The following is a 21,065-nucleotide window of genomic DNA, read 5'->3' on the forward strand; positions in this document are numbered from 1 at the left end:
AATAATGCATTTACTTAAATTTGGCTTATTGGGCAAAACTAGCCCCATTGGGTAGGTGCAGCTCTCTCTCTATTTTTGACAACATTAGTGGGGAAGAGAGAGAATATCGAGAAATTTTACGTTGAGAGAATAATCGATAAACACTTAATTTTGGGTAAAGTCAACTAAAAAATTAGGTAAAATGTTTTCCATGTAAAATTCTAACAAGTTTCATCTCACAAAAACAAATTGAAAAAAGTTTTTCCAATGCTTACACGGAGAAATGAAACAACTCAAATTTGAAATAAAAAGTACTGTAAATAGGGTCCTAAAGGCCTGTCCCAATTTTAGTGCCAAACGCTTAAGTTTAGGCTAAAAACACATGTTTACTCAATTTTTTTAAGTTTTTCTTTTATTTAAGTCCAAAATACGTTTTCCAAATTTATATGCTCGTTTTCTAATACGATTTTCCGAACGGGTAGCTATTTTTCGGCGAGTCCAACATAGAAACCTTCACCTTACTCTAGTACCTCGTTCGGAAACGTCAATGTTTTGTTATGACGGTTTTGACAGCTCCTCTTTCCAGTTTTGACACAAAATCCTTCTACAACCTCCGTCGATTCCGTCCGCCTTCGCCCAGTAGCGTTTCTTTTGGCCAGCTCGCGTCAAAACCACTTTTTTTTTCCTTGTGCAGTGAAGTGGACTGTGTTCTGTTCGCGTAAGGTTGCAGTGGCAGGCAGAGATATACTTTGCCATATCGATTCGGCTCACTCCTCCTCAGTTGAGACAGGCCATTCGTCTTGTACGGTTTGCGTTCCGCGTAGTCGCCGTGTCGTGTCGTGATTGGATGCTTAAATCGTAGGTTCGTTCCTCCGGGTACAAGTGGCTATTGCCATTCTTATAGGCCCTCCCTTCCCTGGAAGTGCAGTGATTAGTTACACGCCTCAGCTACTCCCCAAACCGTGTACGCGTGGAAGAACAGTGTCAGATTGGCAAACTGGCTTCATCCATCCAAAGTTCAACTCGTTCAGGTTGACTGCGAACTGATATTGATATAGAAGCGAATATTGTGGCTAATCGATTCCCCCACGGAGAGCGTAAAATCGGTTTTTACGGGCGTATTGTACCTGCAAGTGCTGTGTCACTTCCTCTTGGTTTGGTTTTTGGTGATATGGTGTAGTGCAAAGCAGGAAGTCAAGTGCTCCAGAAGCGAATTGAATTCAATTTCACCTTATTGCCTTCGCTTTCCTCCTACAAAAGAATCAAGTGTGAAGCAAGGTGAAAAGTAATCCCAGAGAAGTTACACTGCAACGTGTACCTAAAGGTGTATCGAGTGAATCGTTCTGAACCAGGAATCGGGAGTAAATTATAGTATAGGAACACGTTTTACAAAGCAGGATAGTGGAGCTGCTCCCTTGCTGACGACAGGCAATGGCTCCAAGTTTGAGTAAGATAGCGGGAGGAAATCGGAACCTGGCGATAGCGATCGCAGGCTGTACCGCTGCCACCTGGATTATCTTGTATGGCAAGCAGGTGCATAAGGCACGGTAAGTGTTTGAATTGTTCTATGTATTTACTTCGTTGCGCAATTATTTCTAGCTGTGTGGCGACTGGATAATATGAAGATATCAATAAGTTCATCAGTAAATTTGAGTCGATTCTAATATCAATCATAATTCGCAAAAAGGTCAAATGCTCAAATTAATATCGGTCAGCACTGTATATACCAGTAGGTGAATTCCGGCGAACAATTTCTTCGAAGAGAAGAAATTTTCTTCCATTACACACCAGCAAGAAATTTTTCTTTTCTTCGAAGAAAAAACGCGCCGGAATTCGCCTACAGATTATATGTAGCATAATAAAAAAACATCGCATAGTAAAATTGAATAAACATAATTAGGTACAATACATTAGCGTTCAGTCCGCATCGTGCTGTGCGTACACCAATTCTTTCTGCTCTCGAATATTTTAACCCTCTCTTTCCCATGGTAGCTCCAGAGCTCCATTGGTTTTCGACGAACTTATCGAACTTAAAAATCGAATTAGATGAATACTTAGCAATAGTTACTAGAATACAGTGGCTCAATTTCATTTTCGTACGGGGCACTGTTTTCATATCAAGTTGGTATAAAACTATTAAATGGTGCATGGACTTCGATATACTTTATCAATAATGAAGGTCATAGGTGTCATCTATTGTTTGGCAATGACAAACTGTATTCATTTGCTTAAATCTTTGGAATAATGGAAAAGTATTGAGATTGTGTCTATAATTGACCCAATTCCATATTCGTACACCTAACAAAAAAGAAATATACAGCATTCAAAACTAATTTTTAATGGACTAGATGACTACTCAACTGCCCATAAATGCATAACAGTCCCACGTGAATTTTCGTCAATTTTTAGTTAGTTAGTTAGTAGTCATTAAATTGTATGTACTTTCATGGTATTATAAGAAAACAGTACGTTTGTTCTAGAAATGTGAAAAACAACATCCAACTTGGTCTGTCCCACGTTACTAATAAACGCATGTCAGTCTCGCGACTTGTGTGATAAGGACTCGCGAGCAATTGTGTTTATAAGGAAGTCAAGTTAGGGAAATATATTTACCCACAATTCGTCCCCTTAATGCTACAACTTTTTAGAGTTCAATTTGTCGAAACATCTTAATTAAATTTTGCAGATATTCACAGATCATAAGCGTGTGATTTTTTCTTGTACTTGTAGCGATGCCGCCGTCTTTGAACATCCACTTGTTTCACGCTCTGGCAAATATAGCTGGTTTGCTCTCGTGAATCAAATTCCCAGAGCACCGTGTTGAGACGAATTCGGTGGTCCTTCGAGATGTTAAGCCCGCAGGTCATTATACACCCATAATCGACAAGCATTAGTTGGTGTGATGAAAAACGCTTATTGGTGAAGGTGTATCTCGCTTTCAATTTTTTTTTTGTTCTCTTGCGTTTTTGGCGAGTTCATCGTATAACTTCCGTCTGAGTCCAATTCATCATTCCCCGTCGCATATTCGGTGTTCTCCAATGATTTCAAATAGCTTACCCAGGGTACGCCTTCGGTGGAAACTGAAAGGTGTCGTCGCCACCAGCATTGCGGTCACAGCCGTCCTTATTGTTGAAGCCAGCGAAGTTGTCTTCAGAGCCCGCGTCATTGTCCAACGGGTCGCCATCGGCCAATATCCTGCACTCATCCTCGGAACTAGCAGAAGTACCACAACTTTTCAAATAATCGAGAGCAAACATTTCCGCGACTTTTAATGTGGACACTAAACTGTCAAAACATCAATAATTCACATGTGAAGACCGATGCATCATAGTAAGCACTGATACCGTTATGCGTTTATTCTCGTACATTCAAGAGCAAATAAACGCATATCAGTCACGCGTACATTTTCCCGCAAATTAACTAATTATTCGAGAAAATTAATAAACAAAATGTATGTAATACTGTAATCAATAGTTCATTGTACCATTTGAGTGCAAATTTGGGTGCGAAAACATCCTTTTTTCAACTTAATTGGAGTAAATAGAGCAAAAAAGTGTTCACGACTTCTATCGCGTTTTTCTTAGGTGCGTTGTTTTGCTAGTGGGACTGGTATGCATTTATGGGCAGTCAAGCTCTTCGTTGTGTTGTTCAGATGCAGTAGAATACATTTGAAAAATTTATAAACGGAAATATTTGAAACTTAAGTAAATTTAAGAAAAATACCAGTTTTCCCATGTTTTTTGCTAAAATATTCGGTAAGTCGAACAATAAATTGCATTTTTTTCATCATCACTTCCTTAAAAATGATAATTGCGAATATTGCAACAAGTTTCAAAAAATTATAATCAGTTTTAGAGTAGCTAAGAGTGGATATCGACAACTTATACTTTTGAATCTTAGGTAATATAATATTTATAACAAATCCAAAACCAAAAATTTTAGTCAATTTCTTTATGTTTGGCTCCTAAATGTATATACATAATCCATAGTTTATGTTCCTATCAAAACATTGCGTAATTATCATTTTTAATTTACATTTTACTACCAAACATGATTATAGAGATTTATAGAATAAATATGATTACCATAACCGCAACACAAACGTGTTTTAAAATGATGAAAACAACAGGATATATTCTATTAAATAGTGTATCAATGCTTTCTGCTCATTCAAGTTATTTTGTATTTTTCTTATAAAATCAATAAATTGCAAAATAGGGTGCTATTTTGAATATAATTTAAATATTATTTCAAAGATAATTGAATATTACGATGACATCAATTATGTGGAGGTATGTACAGCGTAGTTTAGGGTACTTTATTGTAAAACGAAGTTCGTAGTTCAAATTATTTTTACAGACAAATTCGAAATTAACATTTACCTGTTGTTTAGAATGAAAATTTGGTTTAGATTGATTAAAAATATCATTTTAGAAGAGTTTTGAACTTATGGCACAACAATTTTCTTTACTCAAAAGGGATAAAAACTGTTTATGATTTCTGTAAAGTGTATATATTTCAACTAAATTTCTATCAGAGCTTACGAGTATAATCTATAGATTGGATCCAATGACAAAAATAAACGTAATTGTTCGAATTATTGGATTTCATGGCAAAAATCATTGGCAAATTGGCATTTCTCATAATTTTACCTAAATTTTATATATGTCCACTAATAAATTGTCCAAATGTATTTCACTACATCTGAACATCATAACAAAGCACTTCAGTAATCAAATAGAGCTTCTAAATTTAGTTTTGAACGTTGTGCGTTTGAATTTTGGTAGGTGTACGAATATGGAATTGGGTGAATTTTAGACATCAATTCAATACTTTTCTATTAATCCAAAGATGAATGTAAATGGAAACATTTTGTGATTGGCAAACAATAGATGACACCTATTACCTTCAATGTGGATAAAGTATTTGTAGCTCAATACTTCATTTAATAGTTTTTTACTAACTTGATGTGGAATCAGTATCCTGTACGAATATGAAATTGGGCCACTGTATGTCTTACTCATCAGATTAATCCAAAAGTCAAATACCGTTTTGATTCATATTACGGACACTTAAGGCCTCAGTGGAGTAAAACTGATCAAAAAGCATGTAAAATAAATCAGTTTGTATGATTCCTCCGCATTATCGAGCCTTGAAAACATTTAGCTTTCGAATTGTGGGCGAAGATTTTTATTCCGCAACGTGAATAATTTTAAATTAATACAAATGTGTGGACTTTCCACGATTTTTATTCCGGACGCTTCCTTACTTTTGTCTTGAATTCCGGACACTTTGATTCAAATTCCGGACAGCTCATGAAAACCATAAATCAAGAAGTCAAATTATCAATTGAAATTGCTAAACCACTAAACAGACGTCTAATGCAGTTGAAAAATGTTAATTTTCATAGATATCGATGAAAAATGCTTATTAAAACAAACTACAAAAGTGCGAACTTTTGAACGGCAGAAATTGAAACATTTCGTGTGAAATGTTTCCCATACAAAGAAGAGTGTCCGGAATTGAAAGCTGTCCGTAATATGAATCAAAACGGTAACTGTTTCAAATGTAAAACCAAAGACAAATTAAAACTATTGATGAACAATCAATTTACTATTGAAAAACAACCAACATTTTAACACCGATTTCGGAAAATTTGTCCACACATTTGTATTAATTTAAAATTATTCACGTTGCGGAATAAAAATCTTCGCCCACAATTCGAAAGCTAAATGTTTTCAAGGCTCGATAATGCGGAGGAATCATACAAACTGATTTATTTTACATGCTTTTTGATCAGTTTTACTCCACTGAGGCCTTAAGTGTCCGTAATATGAATCAAAACGGTACCATTTGCAACATTGTTTGTTCAAAGTTAAAAGGGTTAAAACTACCTAAAGCAATAAAATTGAAATTTTCAGTGCTACAAATGTACTGTTCGTACCAATATTTTTTTAAGAGAATCTATAATGGTTTATCTAGAAACTTTTGTAATAATGTGAGAACACAACCTGTTCAGATTAGTACTGTAAAATTAATGACATTTATTGTAGGTTTACTTTCTTAGCCTACTGTGACATTATTCCTCATCTCAGCCTACTACATCTCTCCCATTCTTTAAATAGTATTATGATTTGAAATAACATTTGTTTCATAACAACATAATCGAAACAAAAAATTATAAAATTTTCATAGTCTTTCTTCGTAGCTAATATATTTTATTTTTAGAGGAAACATGACAAGGATCTTTAAAACTTCATCTTAGGCCAAAGTCCAAGTCCCATCGTATAATCTGATTTGCTTCATGTTGTTTTGCTTCAATGGTGTGATCGGCAACATTATTATTTTAGGGGCCGTCCATAAATGACGTAGCATTTTTCGCTGATTTTTACACCCCCTCCCCCTCGTAGCATTTAGTCACAAATGCTAATACCCCCCTTGGAAAATACGTAGCATATCAAGCAACCCCCCCCCCCCCTTCCATTTTTTTAAATTTGTTTTCCTTAGCAATTGGGTTTAAACAAAAAATTGGAATTCAAAAGTTCAATACAGATTTTGATATTAATTACTGACTGAAACGTAAGTATAATCTAACGAATAAATGTTTGATTTGCAGTAACGCTCGAAATTAATTTGAAAAACAGTTTTAAATGAAGTTTCCTGTTTAAGTTGTTGGCTACATTGTATTACTTTTGCTGTTGTTACCATGAAAAAATAGTTTACAGCTGAAAATATAGAAAAAAGGAAAAATCTTTTATTGGATTGATGAAGCTAACAGTAACGAGTTAGGTACAATAGATTTTATAATATGTTGAAAAGAAATTTATTTATATTAGAGAATTGTTTTTTAATTATTCGTAGTCAGGAAATAGATTTCAATGAAAATGATCAAGATAAGATATATTTGATTTGAAATGGATATTTGTCATTATCATCCAAATTCAAATCCATTTTAAAATCAGGTGCCAGATGTAGAAAAGATTACACTTGTAATATTTGAAATGTTCAGAAAATCTTAGCGATTATTGTACAAGTTATTCAACTTTATTGATATTTCAGCTTAACTTCATTATCGTTCCCCATACTGAAATAATCTTACACAAACTATAACGAAACAAATAAATACTAAAAATAATCTTTCTTCAAATTACCGAGTTATTAAGAAAATTGAATGATAGAACAATTTCGATAACAATCGAATCTGTTGTCCAGGCTTTTCCATCATGTTTTATTCAGGCTATTCCATCAAGAGCATTGATATATCAAAACAAATCGATGAGTTGGTTGGGTGGAGATCTTCTGCAACATTGAGAGCATAATTCACGGAATGAATATCTTGTTTTAATATAATATTTGCCAAAACGAACATATGTTTTTTAAATAAATATGCTCTAATAGAAAATATGAATAAAACAAACAATGTTTTCCAAGTCGTTAAAGCCTTGATTTTTAATTAATTTATCTATCTTGAATCTTTATTTATAAATAAATTTATTATTACATGAATATAATGTTCACAAAAATATTTAAAGCATCAAAAAATCTGTTTGATTGCACTACAGAAAATACAAAATTTCTTACATTTTTTTCCAATCTTGTCATATGAATGTTTTGAAGCTGAATCATCACTTTAGAACCCAACTTTATAAGTCAAACAATGAAAAAAGAAGTTTGATAAAAAAAAATGTATGTCCTTTTTTCAGCGCCTTTTATTTTACCGACGTGATTCAAAATGCTACGTCCACTAGCTAGGACCCCTCCCTCCCCCTCGTCACACATCGTCACAAATTCGTGAAGCACCCCCTCCTCCCTAAAAAGCTACGTCATTTATGGACGACGCCTTACCCTCAAAATAATGTTCTGTGAAATTTTCAGCGTTCTAGGTGGTTATTTAAAGGTGGCCCAAAGACGATGTAGGTATATGTGGAAATTACTATGTAAATTTTTTGAAAAATGTACTAAACACGTTAGTACTGTAATATAAGCTCAAACTTATTATCCCATAGTGAAAACTCATTCTTCAAAAGAAAATTAAAGAAATTGAAAAAACTACTTAACCTTTAAAAAATTCAATATTTTCCCACATAGTTCCTGCAAAAATCCATTGTTCCTGTTATGTCTTATCCTAAGAAATGTCGCAGATTTGAAAGAATTCTTTGAGATATTTCTAGTCGAACAAGAAATTTCTCAATAAGTTCTTTCAAATGGTTTTCCCAAAAATTTTCATATAAATTTTTTTTTCGAAGTTCTTCGAAAGTTATCCAGAAATGTTACCAAAATACATCACAAATTGCGTTTATGTTCGAAATTCTGCATCCCCTGGATTATACAAGAATTATCTACGTTTCAAGAATTATCAACGAAAAGTGTTTTTGAAATATCTCTTGCCTTCGAGTCTTCAATAAGGAATTCCTCAACAAATTTGCAAAGTAATGCAAAAATTTCCTTCAAGATTTGAATTCAGTTAAAACTTACATTACGAGTAATACCGTATGACATCTTTGGCAATGTTTTAACAAAATACCGCGTTCAACTTTTGCAGTTCTACCACAATAATTAAAAAAATCCTTTCAAAAAAGTTTATTTGGAATTTCTGTAAGAAGGTAATAAATTGTATCTAAATAAATCTGTTCGCCAACTCATGATTTCGTAGAAAAAAATATATGGGAATATCATTCATTCATTTTCATTTCATTTTTTTAGTTAAAATCTAAACAGATAACACTGAATCAACAATTTTACGCCACAAAACTCGGTTCGTGGCCGCATCTCTCCATCCTCGATTCTGCCCCACGCTCGCCAAATCGATGTGAACTTGATCTGTCCACCTAGCTTGCTGCGCTCCACGCCTTCTTGTACCAACCGGATCCGAAGCGAACACCACCGCGTGATCTGTGGGGATTTGAATTCGAAACTTGTAACAAACTGAGTTATTGGGTCACCAAGTGGCACGGTAGCTTAGTTGGTAAAGCGCTCGTCTAGCATGCAAGAGTTCTGGGTTCAAATCCCAGCCGTGGATTTTTTTTTATAATTTCACCCATAATTTATCCACTTTACCATGCGTAATGAGTTGGTTAATTTAATAACCATGCGGATTGGATTACCGAAAAAGCTCAATATATGTGTTACTATTTGCTGGGCTGTTGTCCGGCATTCTTCCCTGTCCTTCCAGCTTCAGCCACCTTTTGGCCACTGGGTTCGCCGTAGTGTTGGGCAAGCTCGTTGTTCACCGCCACACAACGTTTTCCTGCACACCGTCAAAGATTGTCATAAGCACCCGACGTTCGAAGACTTTAAGTGATTGCAGGTCCTCCTCGAGCTGGTCCACGTTTCATGCCCGTAGAGGACAACCAGCCTTATGGACGCTTTGTACATGGCGCATTTGGTGCGAATGTGAATCTTTTTTGGCTGCAGCTTCTTATGGAGGCCCGCCATCCACTTATGATGTGCCTCCGAATTTCACGGCTAACGTATCCATGTCTGGGGCTCAGATAACCGTAGCGGTAAACGCGCAGCTATTCAGCAAGACCAAGCTGAGGGTCGTGGGTTCGAATCCCACCAGTCGAGGATATTTTCGGGTTGGAAATTTTCTCGACTTCCCAGGGCATAAAGTATCATCGTACCTGCCACACGATATACGCATGCAAAAATGGTCATTGGCATAGTAAGCTCTCAGTTAATAACTGTGGAAGTGCTCATAAGAACACTAAGCTGAAAAGCAGGCTCTGTCCCAGTGTGGGACGTAACGCCAGAAAGAAGAAGATCCACGTCTATCGTAAAACTGCTACCTAGGCGAGCCCTGTCGTGCTCTGCCCCACCAACTAGCATGTACTTTATCTTGGTCGCATTCACCACCAGTCCAATTTCCACTTCATCGCGTCTGCCATCTTTACAAATGTTCGGTCGACAATGTCCATATCATCCGCGAAGCAAACAAATTGACTGGATCTCGTTAAAATCGTACCCCGGCTCTCCGCATAACACCTTCTAGCGCAATATTGAACAACAGGCACCAAAGTCCATCACTTGTCGTAGTCCTCTGCGGGATCCAAACAAACTGGAATGTTGGCCTGAAACCTTCACACAATTTTGCACACCTTCCATCGTCGCTCTTATCAGTCTTGTCAGTCATGATTTTCCATAGCTCTACGTGGTCGATAATATCGTATGCCGCCTTGAAATCGATGAAAAAGTGATGCGTTGGGACCTGGTATTGACGACATTTTTGGATGATTTGCCGTACAGTAAAGATCTGTCTGTTGTCAACGAAGCCGACTTGATATCTCCACGAACTCGTTTACTACAGGTGACAGACGACAGAAGATGATCTGGGATAATACCTTGTAGGCTGCATTTAGAATGGTGATCGCTCGAAAGTTCTCACAATCTAACTTGTCGCCTTTCTTGTAGATGGGGCATATTACCCCTTCCTTCCACTCCTCCGGTAGCTGTTCTGTTTTCCAGATTGTGCCTATCAGCCGGTGCAGACAAACGACCAGTCTCTCCGAGCCCATCTTTATGAGTTCAGCTCCGATACCATCCTTACCAGCATTTCTCGAGGTGGTGAATAGCATCCTTAACCTCCCTCAAAGTGGGGGCTAGTTGGTTTCCATCGTCCGCAGTACCGACGAAGGCATTTCCTCCGTTGTCCCGACCTTCATTGCCAGTGCTCTCAGAGCCATTCAGGTATTCGTCGAAGTGCTGCTTTCACCTTTCGATCATCTCACGCTCCTCAGTCAAGATGCTCTCATCCTTATCCCTGCACATCTCGGCTTGCGGCATGAAGCCGTTGCGTGATGCGTTGAGCTTCTGATAGATCTTACGTGTTTCTTGAGACCGGCACCGCTGTTCCATCTCCTCGCATCCGGTCTAATCCAGGCGGCGTTTTTTCTCCCGAAAGAGACGGGTCTGCTGTTTCCATTTCCGCCTATAACGTTCCACGTTATGCTGGGTCCCTTGCTGCAGCATGACCACCCGCGCTGCATTCTTCTGTGTCTATCAAGTGTAGGTAGATCACACATAATTTATACAAATGTATAAAACACAGAAAGCCATCAATCAATAATTGTTGATAGCCCTTATACATTCCAGAGATCAAGTAGAGACGTGGAGTCAATTATAGAAGAATAATAGTTAGTAGAAGGGTACTAAAATGCATCCAAAATGTACACTGTACCCATAAATATCTATTAAGATAAGTAATTTATATTTTTATTCCTAATTCAATTGATCCACGCTTAAGAAAGAAACGCACCCATAACAATAACAACCAATAAGCTTCTGAACACTATGCAGTCAAAAACACGATTCGATGTGCATTCCAGAATTGTATCGAACGGTCACACACAATTTCTGCTTTCTATGCAAATGCTAGTCAACGTTGAAAGGGGCACAGGTCAGCATCGAATGGAAAGTATTTTCCAGTTTTTAGTGGTGCGAGTTATGCCCTGTAGCCAATGATAACTTGCACACAGTGATGAGAAAAGTACTGGAGCAAACATTTATCGCCTCTACATTTATATCTTTCTACACGACCATCAAAATCCAAAGCAAACCATGACCGTTCAAAACCAAAAAATGTCACGGCTCATCAAAACTGTAATCTTCTTCTTCCTAACGTTTTTCAACCCCTAATGCGAAATGACTCGAGCACAGTGGTGACACGATTTTTGCGGTTTTCGGGGTTTTGCATTTTTGCTCGATAAAGGTAGCATGAAATTGAACTTGTTTATATGTATCGCAACGGAATGATTGTGCTCTTTCTGTTAGAGCTAATAGATTTCAATTAGTTGAAAACACTAGCGAAATATTAGCGATTGAATGATTTAACACTTTTTCAATCATTCACCTTGGAATGGCTGCCCGAAAACGGTCATAGTGGAGAGACAAAAACAGTCAAGCAGTGTGTGAACCGTTGGCAGCGCAACGCCTGATGGTATTGATGGTGCTGCTGCTTTGTGTTTTGGTTGAATGGCAGAATCGATGAACTGTGGTGAATTGTGGTCACAGTTCCCAAGACTGCTTGCACAACCTGCGATCGCCGTGTGTATGTAAATAATTAGTGGGTATTTAAAAAATTGAACGATATTGTACGTATGATATTCAATTCCTTATTCATACATTTTCCTGGAACAATTTGAACGTTGTTTTCAAAATTAATTCCGTAAAACGAGGTATCTTTGATAATGCGAGACTCACAACATACTAAACGAAATAATATTGTTTCTGTTAATCATTTAAGCAAAACAAATGCAAAAATGAAGAGTTATACCATAAAGTACCCATATTTCGCGCACGCTCCTAATTTCACTCATTGTATTTTTAACAATTCTGCCTACTCACTTCCATTTTCTCAAAACCATATGAAAGTTACTCACTTCGATTTTAAAAAGTAATCGAGATTTCTCCAATGTCGTGTTTATTCGGTCTACAGTAGAACTAATTTCCGCGTTTCTCTGGTGGGTCGCGAAAAATACACCTTGTACGGTAACTAGGTGGAGGTAGAGTTTGGTAACCTCTGCCGTACAAAATTGAAATTATACATTCCACAAACCATTTTGATGATTTATTAAAAAATATATACAAAATGAAACGAAACATTTTTTTGACAATAATTGAATTAATCGCTAATTGTTCTTCTATTCAACTTTTTATTTTTAGAAAACAACGACCCGAAGATGAGATTCAGTACTTCATCAGTGACAAGAAGGAAAAGCGCACAACGAAAGCACACGTGAATTCACTGTTTTTCAAACAACTGCGCGCATTGCTAAGTAAGTAGCTACAATCTTTGCTCGATTATTGTGGAAAATTTTACATATCATGTTCGACATTATCATTTCAACTTATTAAGCTTAGGAACGTCCACAAAATACGAAATGCAAAAAAAACGACTCCACAATTTTTTTCACGTTTTAAAAATGTATATTGTTATGTCTTTCTAAGCTTCTCTAGAACCATTACGTAGTTTATGGACGCGATGGGCTTATATGCCCCTTCCTCACGTTTTTAGATAACGTAGTCTGACAGACGTACGTGTACTGAGCTAGTTTATAATTAGTTTCCGGTTGTCTGCATCGTACGAAAAACATGTCATTGCAATTATGCCTACACAAAAGTTAAGATGCTATCTGATGCAATACATATACCGTAAAATTATGAAATCTGAAATGCACATTCATACAACACCCAGCCGGCTTCACAATGAATTGAATATTCACACGAAATGTTCGCTAAAATGCATCGTTTTTACTATTCGCTATGATAAGGCAAAGTGTCCAAACACAGCAAGCCAAGTCTGCTGAGGTGATCAGCACGCTACGATTTGCTTACAAATCGTAATTTGATGTGTCTATATAACTTTTTTTGTTGAACTGATCCGCACATCGTAGCCAACTTCGATTCGATCACTTGACCTTACTAGGCGTGACGATTTATCGTTGGCGTCAACACAAAAACAATGGTAGAAAGCCCTTACAATGCGCGTGCGGTAATGGATCATTGAATGTAGTTTTTGCAAGTGCTCACCGCATCAAAACAAAGGCACCACTGTATATGGGATTTAACATTGTGACAGCATTGCTGTTCTGTCAAACACACAAGGCTACGGTGGCGCTATCTATGCTTTCCATAGCGGCCGTTTTGGTTATTTTAATGATCCATTCATAATATATTTATCGACCTAACTTCCAGCCAACGGGCACAACAAACCATGTGCGATGTTTGTGTGTTGATCGCAAATGCGCAAGTTCGATTCGAAGTCTTCCTGTTAAATGGCAAACATTGTGGAATTTGTTTCAAATGTCAATGTGAACTGCCCCTAACGTGCATTTCAATATTTCCCTGATGGATGGATATGTATTTTGAATAGAGAATGGTCACTGTGTTAGGTGTCTTATACAACATACACCTAAATCGAGCGTTCATTCTTGATATCAACGATTAAACTGTTTTAGAAGTATGTATTTGCTACTTGGGGCTATTGAACCAGAAAATTAAACGTTTGTGTGATATAATATACTTTTGTAAAGACAACACACACGTTTCTCTGTACGAAAATGACGAAGCAGAAAGCACCTATAAGGTTACTAACGATGTCACGCTGTTACCATGTGGAATACCGCGCACAGTCAACGCTATTGCCGCGTCTGTCTGTATTGGAATAAAAGTCGTTATCATTTCTGCCCATATTGATCAGCAGCAGCAGTGCAAAGTCTGGCTTTATGGCTCAATAAAATATCGCGCGATTGGAGTAGGTTAGTATCTTTTGCAATACATTGGTAACCTTTGTGAATAATTTTCCTGATTGATGTACCCATGTGGACTCTTCTACTGGTTTGAACTCAACAGAAAACACACCAAAGAAAACAACTACCAAATGCCCGGTCATCACAGTTGAGTCATTGAATTTCATAACTTTCTTTGGAAGAATGAGATGGCTTATTTTTGGTTGTTCGACGTTTGAGTAACTTTGTATTAGCGCCTTCAGGTGATAGCGATATTTCTCGAAAATTTATTCAAACAATCGTAAGTCAGAAAAGTAAACAAACTTAGGTTATCGATCCTACGTGTTTTTCAGACGAAATTCTACATATTTCACCTTGAATCAAATCGATTTTCACTTTTGTAACGTTTAATTTTCGAAATAAGAAAACGACGTAAGTTTAAACTTGTCTGGCCGCTGGTGGTATAAGTATCGGCAGATCAGCTGCACTTACACAAAAAAACCAACCAGATAACTGTTTAGGACTAACAGACACCCTTAATGTATAAGTGCTGGTGGCAACAATGGCAGGCCGTCAGAATACATAGAATGTGTTACATATCAATGAGGAGAAGGGGGAATGCATTAAAAACTGGCACACGGTAGATCAGATATACCCCTGCATCTATGCCAGTTCATGCAGGAAGATGTATGGGAGGTAATTTTATGGTAGAAAGGCTTGATGTTTGGTTAGCAGAATTCCTATGTATCAGTTACAAGGAAAGGCGTACTATAATGATGGGATAATAGAAACGTATGGTTCTAGCACAAATCATTTGCAAATATAATATAAATAATATAATAACACATGCTTCTGACTTGACACGGTAAAAATGTTGCGTTTATTTAGTTGTTCAACAAACTTTGAATGGTGCGTCACTGCAAGTGTCGGCATTAATTTTCTTCCATTTGATTTTTTAAATTTTTATTCAAAATATTATATTTACGGACATGTTTAATCGCACAAATGATTATTTACCATGGTCTAATCACTTACCAAATTGAGTCCTGTGACTCAAAGATTAACAAATCATCCATTCCACTGACCTTTATGGAGATGCAGAGGTAAACAAAGGTTATATTCCTTCCGCCCAAGTAACCACTAGCCCGCTAATTCTTCTTTATGGTTTTCGGGCTGTTATACGGCTGCTATAGGGCATGTCAGCTCTGTAAAAGGCCTACATTAGCACGGAGGGCGAATTAACCTTTCGGTCGTCGCGCGAATTTTTTTAACGCGAGTAGTCGCGCGTTGTACTTTGTACAACACCCTTGGTTTTGCGAATATCCCAGGAGTCTGACTACTTAGAAAGTTGACGTCTTCGGCAAAGTTGTTCAGTAGCTCAAGGGCTATAATTATATTAGCCAAGAAATTTGGGATTTTGCCACTAGGCGGCGCTAGTGAGCATGAAACTTTTGTATCGCAGATCTCAGGTTCCTGACCACTTAGAAAGATGGCGTCTTCGGCATAGTTGCTTGGTAACTCAAGGACTATCATTGTTAGAGCTAGTAGATTCAAAATTTTGTCACCAGGCGGCGCTAGTGAGCATAAAACATTTGTTACGCAAATATCTCAGGAGCCTGATCACTTAGAAACGGTACCATCAGATAGCGCATCACCTCCAGAACAACTTTACTGAAGACTCCAACTTTCTATATTAAAAGACAATTTAAAAGACAATTTACACCGTTTTCAGCACTTAAGCTGCACAGACTGAACGATCACTAACATTAGGCGAGGAATTTTTCGTTTGACGAAAACTTTCCACCGACTGGAGCGGGAATCGAACCCACACCCCGTGGCACAATACGCCTAGACGACTGACGCCGCTAACCGCAAGGCCACGAAGCCCACCATTATCTGGATTTTGGGATATACCGATTTAAAACTGTGATTTAGTCGAACCGTATATAGTGCGTTCATTATTATGCGACTTTCATGTACATTTGTTGATTGTACCGCATTATAAAGGGTCATACTGTAAATAAAAACCGTCGAGTATTGTTCTTAAGAAGATTATTGAGGAATACATTTTGGTTTGGTGTCGATAGATTTCTTTGTTGCAAAATGATAGCACATAAATCACAACTGTTGTACAAAGTACAACAGCGCGACAGCCTGAAGGTTAAAGTGCTATTTGGTTACTTGGGCGGACTTCGGTCAAGCACGGAATAGCAACCATAGATACGTGTAGTCAGTCTGTGCCAGTGTTTCCCTAACTTTTTTGACTTTTGCCTCCTTGAGGACGATATATTTTAGAATCGTCCATCTGATATGTAATTTAGATTGGTTTATTATACAACTGCTATACTTTGTTGAGATTCTGGTCTACAGTATGTACAGTTATGTTCAGAATAACAGTAGTAAAAGCATTTTCATGCAAAAATGCTCAGTTTTATTATCACAAAATTTGAAATTTTTCACGGTACTGACTAAAAAGTTAAGCACCAGGTGAAATTTCTCAAAATAATAGTAGTTTAATAATTTAAATATCTTCTGTAGGTTGAGTTTTCAAATTATTGTTTACTTATCGTTTCAACAATTTCCAGTCAAGCTACAAATTTACAAGCAAGCCAATTTTGTACACAATTTTTGCTGAACAAAAAATTAGAAAAGAAAAACTACTATTACCTTGAGTGATTTCACCTGGTACTTAACTTTTTAACCGGTACTGTAAAAAAAAACATTTTTTGTGATAATTAACCATATTTGTAGTTTTCTGTCAAAATTTCATGCCGATTGGTCATAGAGGGAAAAGGTACAGCATGTCAAACTATTCGCCAATTATTCGATCGATTTCTCCAGCAGTTGTTCTAGCAGAATTTACAAAGATTCTGACAGTATATCCTAGAAAATTCATAGAGGTTTATTCCGGAATTTTCGAAGAAAATCGTTATGGGGTTTTCTCAGATAACGCTACCATAATTCCTCAAAGAGTTTCTATACCCATTTTTCCAGTTTTTCTTTTAGTGATTTTCATAAGGATTCCTTCATAGGTTGTCTCAGAGATTGTTCCACAATTCCTCCAGGGTATTGAGAACTCTTCAAGGCAGTGATGTAAGCAATCACGGTAGTCGACACGTTTTCGCTGATATTCGGCAGCGTTTCGCTCAAACATTCACAACACGAGCGATCAAACGAATGTCGAAAAGAAAAATGTCAATTGAATGCCACTAACCACGATAGCTATGTTAGGAAGCGTTATGGTGTTGTTTGTTTCTGTTCTGCTTTCACTGTATGTGTGTCACATTCGACATAACATACAAGATCAAATTATCCATGTTTTTTTATGATCCGATGTCTGAATTCTATGCAAAACATGCAAAACAAACATGCACTTTTTTGTGTTTGTCGACGTTCATTCTACCGCTCTTGCTGTGACTGCTGACCATGGCAACGAAACGAACGTCGCTCAAAGTGTCGAATGTTTACAGCACTGCTTCAAGGAATGCCTCAATAAATTCAACCACATGTTCTTCAATAAATTACTCCAGAGTTTTCAACATTTTGTCCCCGTATTACTCCTACAATTCTTCCAAACAATTCTCGAAAAAAATCTCAAATAAAATCTACATCTTCTTCTTGGTATTACGTCCTCACTGGGGCAGGGCTTGCTTCTCAACTTATTAATTGAGGGCTTTCTTTGCCATTTTTGCATTCGTATATCGTGTGGAAGGTACGATCATACTTTATGCCCAGGGAAGTCAAGGATATTTCCATTACGAAAAGATCCTGGACGGCCCGGTATTTGAACCCAGACCCCTTCAGCATGGTTTTGCTTAGTAGCCGCGGACTTTAACCACTCGGGTAAGGAAGACCCCCTTCAGGTATTGGGATGTTTCACCGACTCTTGCGAAAGTTATTCAGGATTTTCTACTGAAGTTTCATCAGAGATTATTATAGCATTATAGCACGAGTTGGTATGTGTACGCCGTGACGCCCAAAAGTACTATTTTTGTTATTTTCTTCTTGTTACTATTTGTGCCTGACTTATTTTTCTTCTTCACTTAACATCTCAATATACACACTTTAATCCCAAGATTTACACTGTTATCAAAGGATCCACACTGAAATATTAAAATCCAGGCAGAAATCGTAGGATTCACACTGGTAATCCCAAGATTCACACTGAAACCCCATTATCACGGGGATCTGAAGATCCACACTGGAAGACTAGGATACACATTGGAATTCCAATACCCCCATTGGAATCCAAGGATCCACTTTGTCACCATACGATCCACTTCACAGTCCCAGGATTCACTTTGAAATCCTTCGATCTACACTACAATCCCAGAATAGACACTGGAATAAAGGGTCCCACACTGAAATACCAGGATCCACACTGGAGCTCTGGGATCCACAAAGGTATCCCAAATTCTACATTATAATCTTGCGATCTACACTACAATCCCAGAATCTTCACTGAAATTCTACGACCCATACTACAATCCCATGATCCGCATTGTAATCAAAGGATCCACACTGAAATACCATGATTCACACTGGAGTTCCAGGATCCACACTAAAATTCTAGAATTCACATTTTAATAAAAAAAAAAATCCATACTGGAATTTCTGGAATCTCAGGATCAACACAGAAATTCTGCGATCCACCCTACAATCCCAGGGTCTACCCTACAATCAAAGATTCCACCAGCTTCCACACTTAAGTCTCAGGATCCACACTGGAATCTCATGATCTGCACTATAATCCCAGGATCCATTCTGAAATCTCAGAATTCACACTGGAATCCTGGTATCCGGCACTGGCATGCTGGATCTTTCCAAAACCTTTCATGAATTTATGATTGTAGCATAAGACGAGCGTAGTGATGACGATAACAGCTGCTGACTTGAAATATTTTATGCTTACAGCGCAACCTAGTGGTATAGAATCAGGTGATTATAAAACATTGATTTTTCAAGTGCACAAGTATGAAGACCGTTACAACCGTTCGTGTTGAAAAACGATCAGATTGCTTAGTTGCTTGCAACGCGGAGCGCTGTTTTGTTTTCAAGACCTGTGCTCTTGAAAATTTGAGGTGTAACTTCGTTCTATAACTATCTTAAGGCTATCAACTTTTCCAAAAAATGTCAATGATTGTCAAATTCACACCCGTATCTTGGCTGGCATCTTCAATAATTTACAAAAAAAATCCCTGTTCTTCACACATCCTCTGAACCAGATTGTCTGGAGTCGTGTCCCCACCGCATGTGGCAAGCATTCGGTCACGCATTGTGCGGAAACGCGGGCACACGAACAAAACGTGTTCCGCCGTTTCCTCTAAACCTGCACAAACTGGACATTCGGGAGAAACCACATAACCGAAACGGTATAAATACTGTCTAAAGCAACCATGGATCGAAAGGACCTGTGTCAGGTGGAATGTTAATTCCCCATGGCGCCTATTGACCTAGATATCTACCCTCGGAATCAACCTATGGGTCCACCTTCCTTTGGTGGAACTATCCAACGCACGCTGCCATTTGACCACCAAGGCCAGTCTGGCAGTCTTGCGTATGCCTCTTGTGCCGCGCATTTCGAAGCACTCAATGTCCTACATGATGAGGATACCAATAGGCATCATACCAGTGATGACGCAGAGTGCATCGTGTGACACGGTACGGTACGCGCTCGCAACCCTCAGGCATATAAGCCTATAAGTACTTTCTAGCTTACTACGGTAGCTGTTGGTACTTAAAGCCGGGCCTCAGTATGGACGATGCGACACTGGTCAGAAGCTTAAGCTTACTGGCGTTCACCGCAGGGCTATTGGACATCATCCGGGACAGTGCTACAATAGCTGTAGAGGCTCTCTTATAGGCATAATCAACGTGGCTACCGAAGGTAAGCTTATCGTCGATCATCACCCCCAAGTGTTTGACGGAGCGCTTCGAAGTGATCGTGCAGTCGCGTACACTGATCACCGCTTGCTGCACCGATTTTCGATTGTTAACAACAACCACCTCAGTTTTGTGGTGAGCCAATTTCAGGTTCCTGGAGCACATCCACTCCTCCACAATTGCGATCGAGTGAGCTGCAGTCAATTCCACTTCTTCGATCGATTCACCGTAGACCTCCAGCAATCCCTGCAAGTTCCTCATCGGTTACCCTCTCCTCATCACCAGCCATAGTCCCCAGCTGTCCTACGAAAGGAGACAGTTGTCCCTCAAAGCACGCCTTTTTGCTTGCCCTTATCTCGGACTTCAGCGCGACTTTAGCAGCGGTGAACACCGCCCGTCCTGGCCCGTAGGCAGGCACGGCGCAGGTTCGCAAATGCTTGAGTCCACCAGTACGTCGGTGGTCTCCCATTCCTAGGGTGGACTTTTCTAGGCATGGTCGCATCGCATGCACGCGAAAGCACCGCTACCAGTTCGTCCCCGCTTAGGCCGAGTAGGTTACGCTCACGGCGGAGCGCCTCTCTAAGTACTTCGTCATTGAAGTACGATGTCTTACACCTACGAGGGCTTGGCCTTGACCTAGCCGCTTCCTCAACCCGCTGCCTGCTGTTGTTGTAGTCGATACTGTAGCGAACCGCCAGGTGGTTGCTGTGAGTGTAGGCATTGTCTACCCTCCAGTTCGAACTACTCGTTAGTCCAGGACTACAAAAATCAACGTCGATAATCGACTCCACTCCGTTTCGGCTGAAGGTACTTTTGGTACTAACATTAGCCAGATCGACATCTAGCACGGCCAGTGCCTCTAGCAGGATTGGACCTCGCTGGTTCGTGATACGGCTTCCCCATTCCACGGCTCAGGCATTGAAGTCACCCGCTATTACTACTGGCCTTCGCCCTGTCAGCACGGTCGTCATACAGTCC

At 38.5% G+C, this 21,065-nt stretch overlaps 1 protein-coding gene across 1 annotated transcript in view; it reads left to right on the forward strand.

The window, feature by feature from the left end:
• Window positions 1–581: 581 nt before the first annotated feature.
• The window catches only part of LOC5576486 (ATP-binding cassette sub-family D member 3), a 51,021-nt gene continuing 30,537 nt past the window's right edge, over window positions 582–21,065 (forward strand). The window contains exons 1-2 of the mRNA XM_001662629.2: window positions 582–1,526; window positions 12,640–12,752. Coding sequence (XP_001662679.2) covers window positions 1,411–1,526; window positions 12,640–12,752 — 229 coding nt within the window. The 5' untranslated portion in view covers window positions 582–1,410. The remainder of the gene's footprint in view (window positions 1,527–12,639; window positions 12,753–21,065) is intronic.

This window comes from Aedes aegypti, chromosome 1 (genome assembly GCF_002204515.2).
Source record: "Aedes aegypti strain LVP_AGWG chromosome 1, AaegL5.0 Primary Assembly, whole genome shotgun sequence".
In the NCBI taxonomy this organism is placed as follows: domain Eukaryota; kingdom Metazoa; phylum Arthropoda; class Insecta; order Diptera; family Culicidae; genus Aedes; species Aedes aegypti.